The sequence below is a fragment of the Drosophila eugracilis genome, unplaced genomic scaffold (assembly GCF_018153835.1).
Source record: "Drosophila eugracilis isolate 14026-0451.02 unplaced genomic scaffold, ASM1815383v1 contig_496, whole genome shotgun sequence".
In the NCBI taxonomy this organism is placed as follows: domain Eukaryota; kingdom Metazoa; phylum Arthropoda; class Insecta; order Diptera; family Drosophilidae; genus Drosophila; species Drosophila eugracilis.
The window spans coordinates 105779-120012 of NW_024573367.1; the positions used below are offsets into that span (position 1 = coordinate 105779).

The 14234-nt window shown below is 40.6% G+C and overlaps 5 protein-coding genes across 5 annotated transcripts; 3 read left to right on the forward strand and 2 right to left on the reverse strand.

Moving 5' to 3' along the window:
* Window positions 1–370: 370 nt before the first annotated feature.
* On the reverse strand, window positions 371–3604 carry LOC108103481 (NECAP-like protein CG9132). The gene is made up of 4 exons (XM_017208986.2): window positions 3420–3604; window positions 2127–2523; window positions 1581–1786; window positions 371–1445 (listed from the first exon to the last, which is right to left on the reverse strand). Exons 1-4 carry the CDS (start codon window positions 3500–3502, stop codon window positions 1394–1396), a joined length of 738 nt encoding a protein of 245 aa, XP_017064475.1. The 5' UTR covers window positions 3503–3604; the 3' UTR covers window positions 371–1393.
* LOC108103479 (rab-like protein 3) lies at window positions 3024–4733 on the forward strand. Its single transcript, XM_017208982.2, has 4 exons — window positions 3024–3128; window positions 3673–3741; window positions 3802–4320; window positions 4391–4733. The coding sequence occupies exons 2-4, from the start codon at window positions 3696–3698 to the stop codon at window positions 4654–4656; spliced, it is 831 nt and encodes a 276-aa protein (XP_017064471.1). The 5' UTR covers window positions 3024–3128; window positions 3673–3695; the 3' UTR covers window positions 4657–4733.
* Window positions 4734–5339: 606 nt separating this feature from the next.
* On the reverse strand, window positions 5340–6770 carry LOC108103466 (decapping nuclease DXO homolog). The gene is made up of 2 exons (XM_017208961.1): window positions 6037–6770; window positions 5340–5960 (listed from the first exon to the last, which is right to left on the reverse strand). Exons 1-2 carry the CDS (start codon window positions 6732–6734, stop codon window positions 5531–5533), a joined length of 1128 nt encoding a protein of 375 aa, XP_017064450.1. The 5' UTR covers window positions 6735–6770; the 3' UTR covers window positions 5340–5530.
* A 101-nt stretch (window positions 6771–6871) lies between these two features.
* Window positions 6872–8946, forward strand: LOC108103506. Its single transcript, XM_017209017.1, has 2 exons — window positions 6872–7194; window positions 7254–8946. Exons 1-2 carry the CDS (start codon window positions 6962–6964, stop codon window positions 8434–8436), a joined length of 1416 nt encoding a protein of 471 aa, XP_017064506.1. The 5' UTR covers window positions 6872–6961; the 3' UTR covers window positions 8437–8946.
* Window positions 8947–9010: 64 nt separating this feature from the next.
* LOC108103505 (pickpocket protein 28) lies at window positions 9011–12326 on the forward strand. The gene is made up of 4 exons (XM_017209016.1): window positions 9011–9579; window positions 10177–10843; window positions 10911–11505; window positions 11572–12326. The coding sequence occupies exons 1-4, from the start codon at window positions 9377–9379 to the stop codon at window positions 11937–11939; spliced, it is 1833 nt and encodes a 610-aa protein (XP_017064505.1). The 5' UTR covers window positions 9011–9376; the 3' UTR covers window positions 11940–12326.
* Window positions 12327–14234: the final 1908 nt, after the last annotated feature.

The window sequence follows — 14234 nt, forward strand, 5'->3', positions numbered from 1 at the left end:
ATCTCAAGAAACAGTGAGTTATTTAATTTTGTTGTAACGCCATAATCTGATTTGAAAACACGAAGTTTTATTTTCGATCAATAATATAAAATGCGCTGTTTCCCATGAACAAGTGCTAAGGTTTTTAGTAGATCAAGCGATGAAAATGTGTGCCAGTTGCAGCTCTAATTATAAACATTTATGGAACAAATATAACTCGCTTTTTTTTTTTTTTGTAGATTTTTTGATTTTTGATAATCTTTCAACAGCAACAGAAAACAAAAGACCAGAACACAGGGTTTCGTCTAGCATAGTTGTATAGGATATTGATTTTGGGGTGGGGAATCGATTCGATTTCTCGGGATCAAACAACAATTCAGAGTTAGCAAGATTTCCTTCTCTATAATTATGTGGTTTATTAAATACATATGGATATTTCTTCATATTGTATATTATATATAATTCATTTGATTTACTTAATTGCTATGCATGTGTGTGCCATTTTAAAACAGAAAAAATATATATGTGTATTGCCTTGTTCCCAATTTCTTGATTCTTTCAAATTTCGTTGAATCGAAATTAAGAAAATAGGATTTTTAACCAAATTAAAAGTTAAAATTTATAAATTTAACTTTTAAACCATAGTTAATCGATCTATACCATAATAACTTTTTATTTTCAATTCAATTAATTTCGATTTCACTAAATTTGAGCAAAGTTAAAAAAAGGGAACAGGGTTGATATAGATCTGTATAATTTCTTGTATTCCATTAAAGGATAGGTCAGCGAAACAAGTTGATCAGAGGGAATTTCAGAGGAGAATTAACAATAAATTAGATTGGTATGTAATGCGTCCTATCTTTCATCTGCGGAATGTCCTTTACGTGCGTGTATGTTCGTGTGTAAGTACTCAAAATTTGAATATTTCACTTTAGTTTTTGCAGTGTTCGTGTTCGTGTTCATGTATAACTTGATTTAAACTTAGCTTTTTTTACTTGCATTATCTCGACGTTAACAAATTACATTTTAGAATAATTTTCATAAAAATTATCATTATGTTCATTTATACAATTAACAACCAGGCTAAATAGTTTGCTATAAATCCCCGCCCACTGAGAACTCTTCCCATTTCTCCATTATCATTGACCTCCAATTAGAGCGAGAGGCAATTGTAGAGATAGACAACGAGAGTGAGAAGGGGCGGGGAAACTAATACACAATTTCAATTTAATTAAAAATCTTTAACTTTAACGCGTGACGCCTTTGCTGAATGTTCTGTTCAATCTTTTGGTCGTATTAAAAACGAAAATAATTTGTTGTAAATGGAGAATAAAAAAAAACATCTGAAGTTCCTTAACAAATAAAGTTCTGGGGGGTAGAAGCGCAGCAGCAGCAGGAACAGGAGGATGTCTATCTAGAACTGCACCCAGTTGGCATTGGCCGAGTTCTGTTGTCCTTGGTTGCCGCTGAAAATTGGAATGAATTTCTCATTACAATTACGAATTTAATCATTTCAAAATTAGTCATCATAGATATATAAATATATGACAAAAACGAAAAGATATGAAATAAGTATGCTGCATAATTCAGTTAAGGCTCACCCGGCGGATGCGTAGTCGGTCCATTCAGATCCTCCAGCGGCAGGTCTGTGGGCGGGCGAGACGCCTGGACTTTGTCGTACCGTCGTGGCTGCAGCGGCGGCCGGTGGTGGAGCGATCTTTCCAAGGCCACCAGGAGGTGGTGGCAGGACACCCGACGAGCCCTTGTTTTTACCAGTGCGCGAGGAGCCCTCGGAGCCATCCTTTTTCTGAAATAAAAAAGGGAAAGCAATTAATATTTTAGTTCACAATTTTTAAAGCTCAAATCGTATTTATATTTCGATTATATAAACCATAAACATAATTATCAAATTTCAGCAGTTCAGATAAGCCGATTCAAAAAAAAGAGATGAATGCGCACATTTTCTGCCAGATGGCTTTGAATGTGAGACGTTGCTTTTCCGGTTATGAAACTGATAAACATTCTCTTAGCTATTGTACAGATGCCTTTGGCGCTTTTCTAAGATTATAAAAATGTAACTTAAAAGTTCTTACACTTTACAATTTCTATTAATGTTTATATATTTTAAAAATTTAAGCTGAACCTACCGTTATTCTCATATTTATCTTGATGGTTTCGCCCTCCTTGAATCCTAGATCCAGTTCTTGCTTCGGCTCTGTTTTCTCCTTTTCAATCTGCTCCTGATTCTTTACCCACTTGAAGTGATCCTGTAGCGCCACATTTAAATCAAATGAGTCCGATCGATCCCCAAAGCCGAGCCCTAGGAATGCCGATCGTCCATTATCGTCCTGCACCCGGATAACAAAGTACCGGGAGCTGTCGGAAACCGCCTCGATGGCCACGCCGGGATATGTGTCGATGGGGCAATTGGCGAACAGTGCGCCGCTGGTCTTGTCTTCCAGCTTCAGGATAACGGCGGTACCCTTGGCCACCAGTCGCATCCTGCCCGTCCAGGTTGGTTCCTTCAGGTTCCAGTCAGCCGCTCTGTGAAGTTTAAAGAATGACAAAATTTTAACTATATTATCAATAAAAAAATTTTAATTCTTCATTCGACATAACGCATTTTTATAAATTTTTAAAAAGCTGCTATGACGAGACTTATGGAGTTATCTGGTTAAAATTACTTGTGTGAAGAAATTAGAAGCACTTCATTATTTGAAAATGTGGATTATATACGTAATATTAATAAATAAAATTATAATTTTATAATACAAATAGTGCAATGCCAATAGATTTTTAAGGAAATAAGCAACCGTATAAAACTCAGATAATTGACGAATGGCAATTTATTACATGTTATTTATGCCATAAATTATAATAGGAAAAACCGGTAGAATGTGATTCTTTTCGACTATTTCACCAGAATTTCGATTCAAGTGGTTTTATAGGGATTTGTAACCCCAATATTCGAGGTATTCCGTAAATTTGTTATTTGCTCACCTGAGCGCAGTTAACTGTGAAATAAACAGCAACAAAAGGAAAACAAAGAGAGCAGCACCAATAGCAACAATTACACACACGCCAGTGAAGCTTTTTCATTCCCCCTCCCCGCTTTGTATATGTGTATTTTGACTTTTTTTGGGATACGTGTAAGTGAAAATGTTCAACAATAATTGCACAGGAAAAAAATCAATTGGAATTGAACTTCAGAGGCACAACAAAAACAACAAAAATTCGAGGCGCTTGTAACCTTGGCTAAAAACATAATTAATGCATTCACAAAGCACCAATATATATATATAAATAAATATATATATGCGTATGTGCAATGTGGGGACGTTGAAATGCACGAAAAACGTTCAATTTGTATTCTTGTAAAATCAAAAGAAAGGGGCGAAAAAAAGTAGTCACCTCTTTTCCATTCCTATTTGTCGACTTACCTATAGCCTCGATTGCTCGCACGGGGCGGTATTTTGTAGATAAACACCTCCGGCTTTACGATCAGCACACTTTCGTATTCCATCTTTTTCGAAATTCAACTATTTTTGATTTTGTTTATTATCTGAATTTTGCCAAGTGTTTTTTTAAGCTTTTTTTGGGTAATGTGACCGCCACACGATAACTTAAATATGTCCAATGACCTCAAAAATATACTAAAATACCTTACTTTTAACTACTAAATTTAAAAAATAGTGCATTTATGGTCACACTGCAAAATGGCGATGAACAATCGAGTGCGAATTGTTGTGGTTGGCGATTCGGGTAAATAATTTATATAAACGACTCTACTTACCACTAGTTCATGAAATATTGTCTTCCTAGGTGTGGGCAAGACCTGCCTGACGCACCTGATCGCTCACAACGAGTCTCTGATCCGCCCCGGATGGACTGTGGGCTGCAATATCCAGGTGAAGATTCATGAGTTCAAGGAGGGCACCGCCCGCCAATGTCCCTACTTTGTAGAGCTTTTTGATGTTGGTGGATCCTTGAGCCATAAGAACACCCGAAGCGTCTTCTATACGGGCGTCCATGGGATTATCCTAGTCCATGACCTTACCAATGGCAAGTCTCAGGAGCAGCTGCTCGATTGGCTGTACGAAATCGTAAACAAGGAAGGCAAGGACACGTACAAGTCTCGTGGAAATTCCCTGCCACCATCGCCACCGGCTCCGTTAAGTAGCTTCTCGTCGAACACTTCCGGCACGGACGGGCACATCCGATTTGACATGGAGGAGTTTTTGGGTGCCACACAAACGCCTATTCTAGTCATGGGTACAAAGCTAGATCTCATTGATGAGAAGCGAAATCCCAAGACGGCTGTGAAGAAGGCCGGAGGAATAGGTGCGACTACGTATTGATAATTATTTAAATTGCTCACCTATTAACTTTTCTCTCCTTTATTTTCAAACAGCCGATAAATGTGGAGCCGAGGAGATCTGGCTAAATTGCCGGGACAACCGTAGTCTGGCTGCTGGAACCACCGATGCCGTGAAACTTTCTCGTTTCTTCGACTGTGTGATTGAAAAACGCGAATCCTTGGGCGGTACTAGTAGCCACGTTTTCGGAATGGGTAGCTATACTGCCGGCAGTCCACCGGATAGACGACGTTATGGCCCGACAAGTGGAAAACTGGAACCGAGCGCAGTTCCTCTTCTGGAGACCAACGACCTCAAGTGATTAATGCATTCAATGTTAGATTTAAGTCAGGTTGTATATATTGTACGAGTATCATTAAAAACTAAATGCAATATTTATTCATCTCTAGAATCTGCATGCTTTTCTCAACTTTCTAGCTCTTATAGTTTTCGAGATCTTTGCGGATCTCTTGAACCCTATTAAAAAGAATATATTCTTTATAGAATCAGAACTCTTTCCTTTTACCTTTACGAGTGGCGCAAGTGGTATCCTGCCACGCCCACAAATCGCAAAAAACTAAAATTGTTGAAATCTCAGGAACTATTGGAGCTAGAAAGTTGAAATTCAGAAAGTATAATCTTTAGATGCCAGCGCATCTTATTGTGGTTCTACTATCCGGCCACACCCACCCACAAGGCTCAAAAGACGGTTTTCGGATTTTCTAGAAAAGCTGATATCTCGGTGACTATAAGAGATAGAAAGTTCGGATTAAGCATGTAGGTTTTTATGATGCTCCCAATGCGAATTGTTCCGATCAAGCCACGCCCACAAAACCTGAAAAACCAAAAATGCAAAATTCTCGAAAACTATAGAGCTACAAAATTTTGCTTAGGAACACGTATTTAAGAGATGCCTCTGCAACTTGCCACGAAGTTGCATCCGGCCACGCGCACTCTAACGCCCACAAACCGCGGAAAACCGTGGCGTCTATAATATTATTATGATTGCCTTCGTATGACCTTGTATTACTTATTTCTGTTAATATCTATCGATTTACCAAAGATTTTTCAAATCGGAACATTATTTTTTAAATGTTTACAACATCAGCAAGTCTTTTGATTAAATTAGACATATCTAAGTTAATATAGAAATTATATTAAATGCCCTCTTTTGTGGATAGAGCTCTAAAAAAAACTTATCCCGTCCTGAGCATGTCGCGATACCATTCGGGGACGATTTGGTGTTCCGGACCGCGCAACACTTCGTAGTATGCACCTCTTTTTTGGAAAGTAACCTGTACCACGGCAAACGAATCGTCAATGACAAATAGCAGATTCTTAAGCTCTCGTAGAAACTGGTCGAGGAACCAGGCCATGGCCGATGGATTCCACGGTTTCCTGCGAGCCAGTGAAGGGACATCAAACTCCTTGATCTCCTGAACCTTTCCCTCGGGGTCGCGTAGTCCCGCGTAGATCCTTGTGATGCCCACCAAAAACGATTGACTCCACCAGTTGGCCGACTTATAGTTATCAAAGCTGCGCAATTGCTTATGGGTCATATTGTGAGCGCTAGTCTTTAACTCTACAAAATTTAGAGAATTCAGCACTTTGGGATCTTTGAAGTCACTATTAATGATTAAACAAGTAGTAATACATATATACGCCTATGTTTGTTAATTCAAAAGAAACTGCAGAAACTTACACTGGTACCTGGCTAACCACACAGTCCATTTCAGCGCCAAATAGCAGTTCGATTTCGTTTAGCTTTCCCTGGAACATGGCCATGAACTCCTCGCATTCATTAACCGGCTTATTGGTTACTGGTTTGCATTGCGGCTGGGGACTTGTAAGACACTGCTCGAACTTAAAGCCCCATGAGCACATGTCCAGCTGGGCCCTAGTCATACTCATATTTTCTAGCCGCTGTTCTGGAGTGTCCTCTTTGGCCATGTAAATGTTGCCATTGATGAGAGTGGCCTTAATGCGGAAAATACGATTCCAATCGTATTGCATGCACATAATCTGTCGTAAAATTCCGCGTAATGTGATAAAGTCCGTGTCCAGTGCAAAATTTCCCGAATTGGAATGTCGCGGGTGGAGCAGCTGGTCCTTGTGCCGCTGGATGTAGGTAAGCACAAATTCCAGATCTTTGACCGCGGAATCGTTTGGTTTGCGTATCACGTCTTCTATCCCAGCATTCAGATCGATCGGCAGTTGGGGCCATGATGGGTATACCAAGTAACTGGCGCCGCTGTCGTCGTCCACATATTCCCGGTTAGCGTTGATGCTGCAGACCCCAATGCATTTCGGTCGGCTCATAGACGGAAACGGTCGATCATACCGTTCGCCGAACTGGATCTGCCTCCATGGGACATTGATAAAGCCTGTGTTATCGGCCATTTTTTGAAAGTATATTATTTGTTAGGGCGAAGATTCAGTGTGACCGCCACGGCCATGCCAGTAATATACTAAAACAAAAACATACTTATTAAATAAACCAAAATACAAAAGAAATACATACCAATCTAGTATTTTTCTGCACTCAAACACGCAAATCCAAATGTAATGTTATTCTTTTAGTTTATTTATTTTTGCATTTATTTAAAAACAAGAAACCCGATTGGCAAATGAAGCATCTGCTGGAAGATCCCTTAGTCCTGGTCGACCTGCGGGCACTGCCGGAAAAGTCTGGTTTTGTGGAGAATCGTCTGGATCCTGAAAAGAATCCTGACCAGAATCCCGCTCCCGTTGAAGGATTGCCAGATTCTGGAGATGACTTGTTGAAAGAGAAGGACACGCTCTGTCAGTTGGCCTGCAGCCTGCACAAGCTGTCCAAAGATGACCACATAGTTATTGATCGGTACGTTACACTATCTTTAATTGGTCGGCTTAAGTCACACATCCTTCAATTTTGTCCAGCAAGCGCAATCAGGTTATACGCACGGATGCGGTGACCCAGCAGATGACAATTTACCGCTGCCCAGATCCCACAGGTATGGGCATTTGTCCACCGATTGCAAAAAATAACCCGAATCCAGCCTCAAAAGTCGGTAGACCCTTGAAACGAGTCAGTTCTGCTGTAACCACAGCTCGCATGGCTAAAAAGCCGCATGCGTTGGAACAGAAACCTGATCCCGACACACATCGCACTCGTTCTGGACGACAGGTGCGCAGCTGCATGCCTCAGCCGGCTCCTGTTATCAGTGGCCCAGCAGTTACCGAGCCCAGTTCCGCTCAGATGCTGGAGATGCTTGTGGCGGATTTGAGGGACAAGGACTACCGTGCACCCATGCCAGCCCCCAAGAGTAACAACAGCAGCCAGGAACCTGCGATGACGACCACGCCCCGAGCAGTGCCAAAGAATGCCGTTTGCCCGGGCTGTGGGAAGATCTTCTTGGGCCGCCGACTGCAGCGGCACTTTGTTAAATTCCCGGAGCACATGCCACGTCCTGGCGAGCAGCCACCAGCTGCAGCAGCAGCAGGAACTCCCCCCACTTCCACACCTTCGCTTTTCGGCCTTCTGACCGCCCAACTGCAACGGCATTCGCATCTAAGCGAGGATCAGCGCTCCGATCTCTTCCTGAACGAACTGAACGACTTCGTCGAGCAGCTGCAACTGCGTAGCCAGCGTCTAATAAGAAATACATCGGGATTGCATTTTGTAAATTCCCGGATTGCACGAGTTTTGGGTATACCCGAGGGTCAATATGCCCTGGATATGTCCGCTATGGAATCGCAGCATTCACCGATACCAGAACCAGAAGGTGCTGCTTTAGTCGCCAACGGAGGCGGCGGAGGAGCGCGAAATCTAGTAGTTTATGCCGAATTAAGCATGTCGCTGGACGATCCGCTTACGGACGAAGCTGCACAACGTCTAAACCTATCGGCGGGTGGTCAACTTCATCCGCCATCGGAAGAAAGCCTGCTCAGAAATGTCAGCGATCTTATGCAACCGCCAGTGGCAGCTGCCCCACCGACTGTAAATCATGGCTACGATCATGCCAGTGATAACGCCGTAGAGGCCCTAACCATGAAGGAAACGCCCAACACGGAGGCCATACTTGATCTCAACGTGGACTTTTTCCAATTCAATCCGAATTAGGATATCACTTTTTTAAATGATTTTCTCAAAATAACGATGTCTAGGGTATGCTGATCTGAATTTATAAGTGATAAAAGAGGTATCGTAGGATAAAGTGCTAGAAAACTAGAAAGAGATTATACGGTGGGTGCACCTTAAAAATATATGTAAATTAGAATGAAAATCCATGAAAATTTCAATTAAATTCCTTTTCCTAAATTAACTATGTTAAGGAAGGTAAATATTGTTATGTAAATATATAAATAATAGATATAAAATTGTATATTTTTACTGAAGATCAATATTCAAACTGTATAATTGAAAAAACTCATTAAGTTTTTTTACCAATGAATTGTTTTATATGGACGTACCATTAATGAAAATCCGAATATTTTAGAATTAGTATGTTAGTGTTAATGGATATGTGGCCAGGAAGGTCAATTGCTTTTTGGAATTATTTATGAAGTATATAACTAGCTCACGAAAGATGCCTATTAAATAAATTTTACCACTTTTGGTTTTGAAAATGAATGGTTTAATATTATTTGCCAGATCATTTCCTTGGTGATACAAAATCTCGATCAATTTATTTTAATATTGCTTGCTAGCCTCATATTTGTGATTACTACACATGGGCTATTTGTTTACTAGAGTCTATAATATTTTTGATTACAAATGCTTAGGTGAAGGTCGTGCGTGTATCCATGTTTACTTTTAGGTGTAAAGTTTACTAATGCTGCAGCCATGTAATCGTATTTTCTGGTCATCTGCTTGATTTTTGATGTGTTGGGTGGCGAGGGTTATAAAATCAATTTGGCAGTTATCACTGCAAATGGAAGACCTTGTTTGCTTTGGGTCAATATGATTAGAGCTGATGACCGCAATGGAATTGCAAGTGCAGCAAGTTGAGTTAGCAGCGACCTATAAATACTGCTGATCCATAGATTTCAGGATACAGTAAATGATGAAGAAGTTGACAGATAGCAGGCGGCGCAACAGTGGCTCCTCGATGTGGAAGAAGGTGTCTGATTCGGATGACGACGACGACGACAATACTATCTGTAGCTGTGCGGCCATTAAGAGGAGTGTGGTCTACTATTTGAAAAATAGCACCCTTCATGGCCTAAAGTACATCGCCGAGGAGAGCATCACCATTCCAGAACGGTTTGTTTGTTATATACCTATAAATATAAAAAAAATCTACGATAATAACCATAAGAAATCAGATTTTAATAAGAACTAATTAATATTCGAAGTGATTTGTTAGATAATGAAGTCAATAGATAAAGAGCTTATGACTTTTCGGCTGGAGGATTAGTATTGACGCAGCTCACCTTAAGGTTATCAGTGCAATGTTTCCGTTTTCTGGCGATACAAGAATCTTTAGCTTTATCGGGACTTGACCAGAGAATCTGCATGGTCTTCAAAATGGCATTCAGTTCCCCTTGGAGGCACTTAAAATTGTAGATATCCAAAGATGGCGATTTAAACGCAGGATTACAGAAGTGATGCCAGGATTCCTTTTCCATATCGGTATCCATCTCTTGACACATAGCTTCTATAAGTACTATGGATTTTGTCCACAAAAGTGTGAAAACTAAAATTAAAATTTACTTACTTTTTTTTAATTGTTCAACTCCGGATGAGGAAAAAGTCGGAATCAGGCAAAGCAGGGAACAATATTTTGTATTTTATATGACATAGATCCTAGAGGTTTCTGTATCAATGTATTAAAACTACATTTTCTATACCTTCTTCCAGTGTGTTCTTCGGCATTGCTTTTGTACTGGTGGTAATCTTGTCCGGATTTTTCATCTCCAACGTGTACGTAAAGTGGAGCGCTTCGCCCATTATTATTTCGACCAGTGCCAAGCAAAAGCTAACCAGTAATATGCCCTTTCCGGCGATCACGATCTGTAATCTTAACCAGGCACTGCTGAGTCAAGTGGATCGCATTGCCCGGACCAGCACAAATTTCTCCCTACTTATGGGTTTGTGTGACCAGGGCGGTGATACGACCATCTCCTATATCGGAACCTGGAAGTACTTTAAGGCGATCCTGGTGGAGGTGGCCCAGCCGTGCGAGAAGATGCTGTTGTACTGCAGTTTTGGTTCACGGGAAGAAGAGTGCTCCCTGCTCTTTAATTCAATATTAACCGACGATGGCCTGTGTTGTAATTTTAATGCCCTGGATCCATCGTATCTCATCCGGAATTATAGCGACGATGTTAGGTGGGAACCGGCTCAGCCAAATTCGCGTTATGAACCCATCGATTGGACGCCTGAGAAGGGATATGCCCGCAAGCTGCCCGAGTTTTACTATCCGCGCACCTCGGGTGGCACCGGCATTCGCATGGGTCTCACTGTGGTGTTGAATGCCTCCATAGCGGAGTACTACTGCACCAAGTCCATGAGTGTGGGATTTAAGGTACGTCGGTAGATCCATAACCTATTTATTTTTATATATTTTTTTGTACTTTTAAAAACATTTTAAGGTCCTTGTTCACAATCCTGCCGAACTGCCGAAGGTGAGCAACTATGGATTCGTGGTGACTGCTGGACGTGAGGCGAGAATACCCATTGAACCGGTTTATGAGGATGCCCTGCCCACGATACGATCCATTAAGAAATCGGTGCGTCGTTGCCTTTTCTCCGATGAAAATGATTTGGCCTACTATCGGACATATTCGCGAAAGAACTGTGAGTTGGAGTGCGAGGCGAAGTTGCTGCTTCGCGAATGCAGCTGTGTCTTGTACTATCTGCCCCGGATCGATCCAATGGCGAGGGTGTGTGGACCCAATGATAATCTCTGTACGGATCGTGTACAAACGGAGATCGAATCATCGATGACAAACCTAACCTGCGAAAGTTGCTGGCCAGGTTGCTTTGAGCTCACGTATAAGGCCACCCTATCAACCGCATCGATCGTCTCGGATCCACGTTTTCAGGCCGGCGAAAATCTACCTGACTATATCTTCCATGGACCATATAGCAATGCCAGCGAGATTTCCATTCTGCACTTCTACTACATGACCAATATATTCCGGAGCACCACCAAGTCCGAGATGTTTGGCTTTACCGAGTTTTTGTGTGAGTTTTAAAATTCATAAAAAAAGCATTCAACTAATATTTAAAAAAATAATATTTAACATTCAGCTAATACCGGTGGTCTTTTGGGCCTCTTCATGGGCTTCAGCATTTTCTCAGTGATCGAGATATTCTTCTATATCACTGTTCGTCCCTACTGTGCCTCCCGGACCCTCCAGCAGCGCCATAAGCGTCGCCTGGAGCAGCTTCGCTGGCTGACTCCGGTGCGGGTGCCCGGACGTAGAATTCCACGCCTACGAATTCGAGGTGGCTTTATCCGAAATCCTCTGCAACCGCCCGCCTACAGTGATTTGCAGAAGAGCCGCGGAAATGTTGGCAAATCAAAGACAAACAAGAGGAGTATCTGGCAAACGTTGCAGGTTCGCCCAGTGGATCGAGTGGATGTGGAGCCACCAGTCTATCCGTACCTGGATTAAGAGCATCTGGAGTGACATATGCACAGAGAAAAATCTATTTTCCTGAAATTTGGAATAAGTAAACAGTAAAAAATTTAAAGGATTTTGAAAAATATGTTCATATTTAGACACATTGAATGTTAGATGTTTAAATAAACTTGCACGTTGTAATAATTTATATTAATGAATAAAATTCTTACACTGTTTTTGGATTTTCTCTGTATGTAGCCGTGTTCCCAGTGTTCTTATTTATTGTTCTGCTGGAATAGTCCGATGTTTATGGCCCAGAAAGCAGTACAACAATAAATAGACCCGTGGCAAAGGCAACAAAAAAGGCCAACGAACGCCGAATCCATGGGTGACGTGACTTCAGCAGCACTGGAAAAAAATGTATTATTATTGAAATGAATCCACGTTAACAATAAAAGTTATTGAAACTGAAAAAATTCTTGAATAATTCTTAATTACCACTTTTTCGCTCCGTGCAGACAAGGACAGGGGGCGGGAATGTAGTTCTGCACCGGAAACAAGGGCTGCGCCCACTGCGATTGCGGATATCGGATAATGGCGCTAATCGCCACGCGACTCCAATTTTAATTGATACCTTACTCGGTTTCTCGGATTTTCTCTACCCAGTTAAATAAGTCGCTGGATTTTTGGACTAACTTCAAGGCTTATACTCGAAATTTCAAAAATGTTCTTTTTACCAAGTTTTTTTCATTTCCTAATGTGTACAGGTTTGAAGATAGAAAATGTATAAAAAATATTAAAGTTATATTAATTAAATTTACTATATAATGGTATCTAAAAATCAAATAAAACCACTATGCTTTTTCATTTACTCCTCCAGGGCATTCAGAATTCGTCTTATACATTCCCATGCCCTTGTTTCCCTTTGCCGTATTGTGTGCCAATTGAAACTTAATTGAGATACAATTTTGGTATTGGCCAAATTTCGTTCCGCATTTTTTTGTTTTGGCCAACGAAATTCGAACATGAAACGAGCAAGAATTTCACAGGCTGATGTCACTTCTTGGTTGTTGGCTTTTTTCCGGATTTTGACGAGCTATTTTCTGGGCAGAGTGGGGTAGAAGGGAGTGCGGGTTTGTGGGGGCCAGGCCAAGTGACACCACCCGAATCGAATCGCTCTGTGGGATCTCCTGAAAATCCTCACTCATCAATGTCAAGTGGTCGAATATGTTTCGGTTTCTGCGAGTTCTCGACTTCACATCTCATCTCACATTCACTCTAAGTACATAAGTGCCTCATTTAGCTATTCCCCTTATATTTTCTTTTTATATTTAAGATACACTCCCTCTTCAGTTTTCCCTTTTTCGTATGGTAAACCCCGTCACCCCGAGAATCTTTATTACACGGGCCAGATGGAAAATCTCACATAGCGCTGGCATTTTCAATTCTTTTTTCGTTGTTCAATTTTTTGGGAATTTCCTCTTTTTGTATGGGGATTGTAAACAAACAAGTGGCGGATTGTTTATAGATTTAGACATAGAAGTAGTGGAAAAAAGGGTTGGGTTTTTCACTAAATTATAACTAAAGTTAAGTTAATTTGAAATACAAAAATGTATCATAAATCAACATTAAATTACTTAAATTGTATATGAGTTTAAATTGGGTTTTGTCATTTAAGAAATATAACTTTCTGTTGGATTTTTATAAATTTTAAAAAGAGTATCAAAGATTTCTCAAGTTGTTGATTTAAAATCTTCTGCTTAGACACCCTTTAAACCCATTAATGAGAACTGAGACTACGCTACTTGCTGGCCAGCCAGCTAGCCCATAAACTCTACTTTTCGCCATTGTATTATTTTTGGTTCGAATAATCTGTGTGTCTCGGACTATATATCCATCTCGAAACATTTCACTTTCGCTGCTTGCACTTGCCTCCAGTTTTATGGGGATATATTTTATCCGACGGTGATTCATGGGATCCATGCCACCGCAGACATTCCCGCAAAACTAACAACTAACATGTGTCCGCCAGTTCGGGGAATCAGGAAAACTATCCGTTCGAATGGATAAAAGATATGGATTTTGGATTTCAAATTTGAATTACTTTGGCAATGCGAGGAATGCTCTGTGGAAGATCTTTGATTTTCCGCTAAACTTTCCTTTACTTTGTTAGTTTTCCTTAGAATAAAATTGATAAATGCCCTAATCTTTTTTTGTTTTTGATGTTTCGATTCGTTTAATTGTGGTAAAATAAAACAATGATATGCACTGCTCACCTACATGGAAAACTGAAAACTACGCCCGGCAACGCCAGTCATTTCCTTTTGGTTATTTATCTTGTTTGGA

Coding starts and splice junctions, on each gene's coding strand:
- LOC108103505 (XM_017209016.1), top strand. CDS start 9,377: ATGATGAAGAAGTTGACAGATAGCAGGCGGCGCAACAGTGGCTCCTCG. Junction 9,580..10,176: donor AGCATCACCATTCCAGAACG/GTTTGTTTGTTA, acceptor ACCTTCTTCCAG/TGTGTTCTTCGGCATTGCTT. Junction 11,506..11,571: donor TGGCTTTACCGAGTTTTTGT/GTGAGTTTTAAA, acceptor TTTAACATTCAG/CTAATACCGGTGGTCTTTTG.
- LOC108103466 (XM_017208961.1), bottom strand. CDS start 6,734: ATGGCCGATAACACAGGCTTTATCAATGTCCCATGGAGGCAGATCCAG. Junction 5,961..6,036: donor GTGGTTAGCCAGGTACCAGT/GTAAGTTTCTGC, acceptor AATCATTAATAG/TGACTTCAAAGATCCCAAAG.
- LOC108103506 (XM_017209017.1), top strand. CDS start 6,962: ATGAAGCATCTGCTGGAAGATCCCTTAGTCCTGGTCGACCTGCGGGCA. Junction 7,195..7,253: donor GACCACATAGTTATTGATCG/GTACGTTACACT, acceptor AATTTTGTCCAG/CAAGCGCAATCAGGTTATAC.
- LOC108103481 (XM_017208986.2), bottom strand. CDS start 3,502: ATGGAATACGAAAGTGTGCTGATCGTAAAGCCGGAGGTGTTTATCTAC. Junction 2,524..3,419: donor GCGAGCAATCGAGGCTATAG/GTAAGTCGACAA, acceptor TAAACTTCACAG/AGCGGCTGACTGGAACCTGA. Junction 1,787..2,126: donor AGATAAATATGAGAATAACG/GTAGGTTCAGCT, acceptor TTTTTATTTCAG/AAAAAGGATGGCTCCGAGGG.
- LOC108103479 (XM_017208982.2), top strand. CDS start 3,696: ATGGCGATGAACAATCGAGTGCGAATTGTTGTGGTTGGCGATTCGG. Junction 3,742..3,801: donor TGTTGTGGTTGGCGATTCGG/GTAAATAATTTA, acceptor TTGTCTTCCTAG/GTGTGGGCAAGACCTGCCTG. Junction 4,321..4,390: donor GAAGAAGGCCGGAGGAATAG/GTGCGACTACGT, acceptor ATTTTCAAACAG/CCGATAAATGTGGAGCCGAG.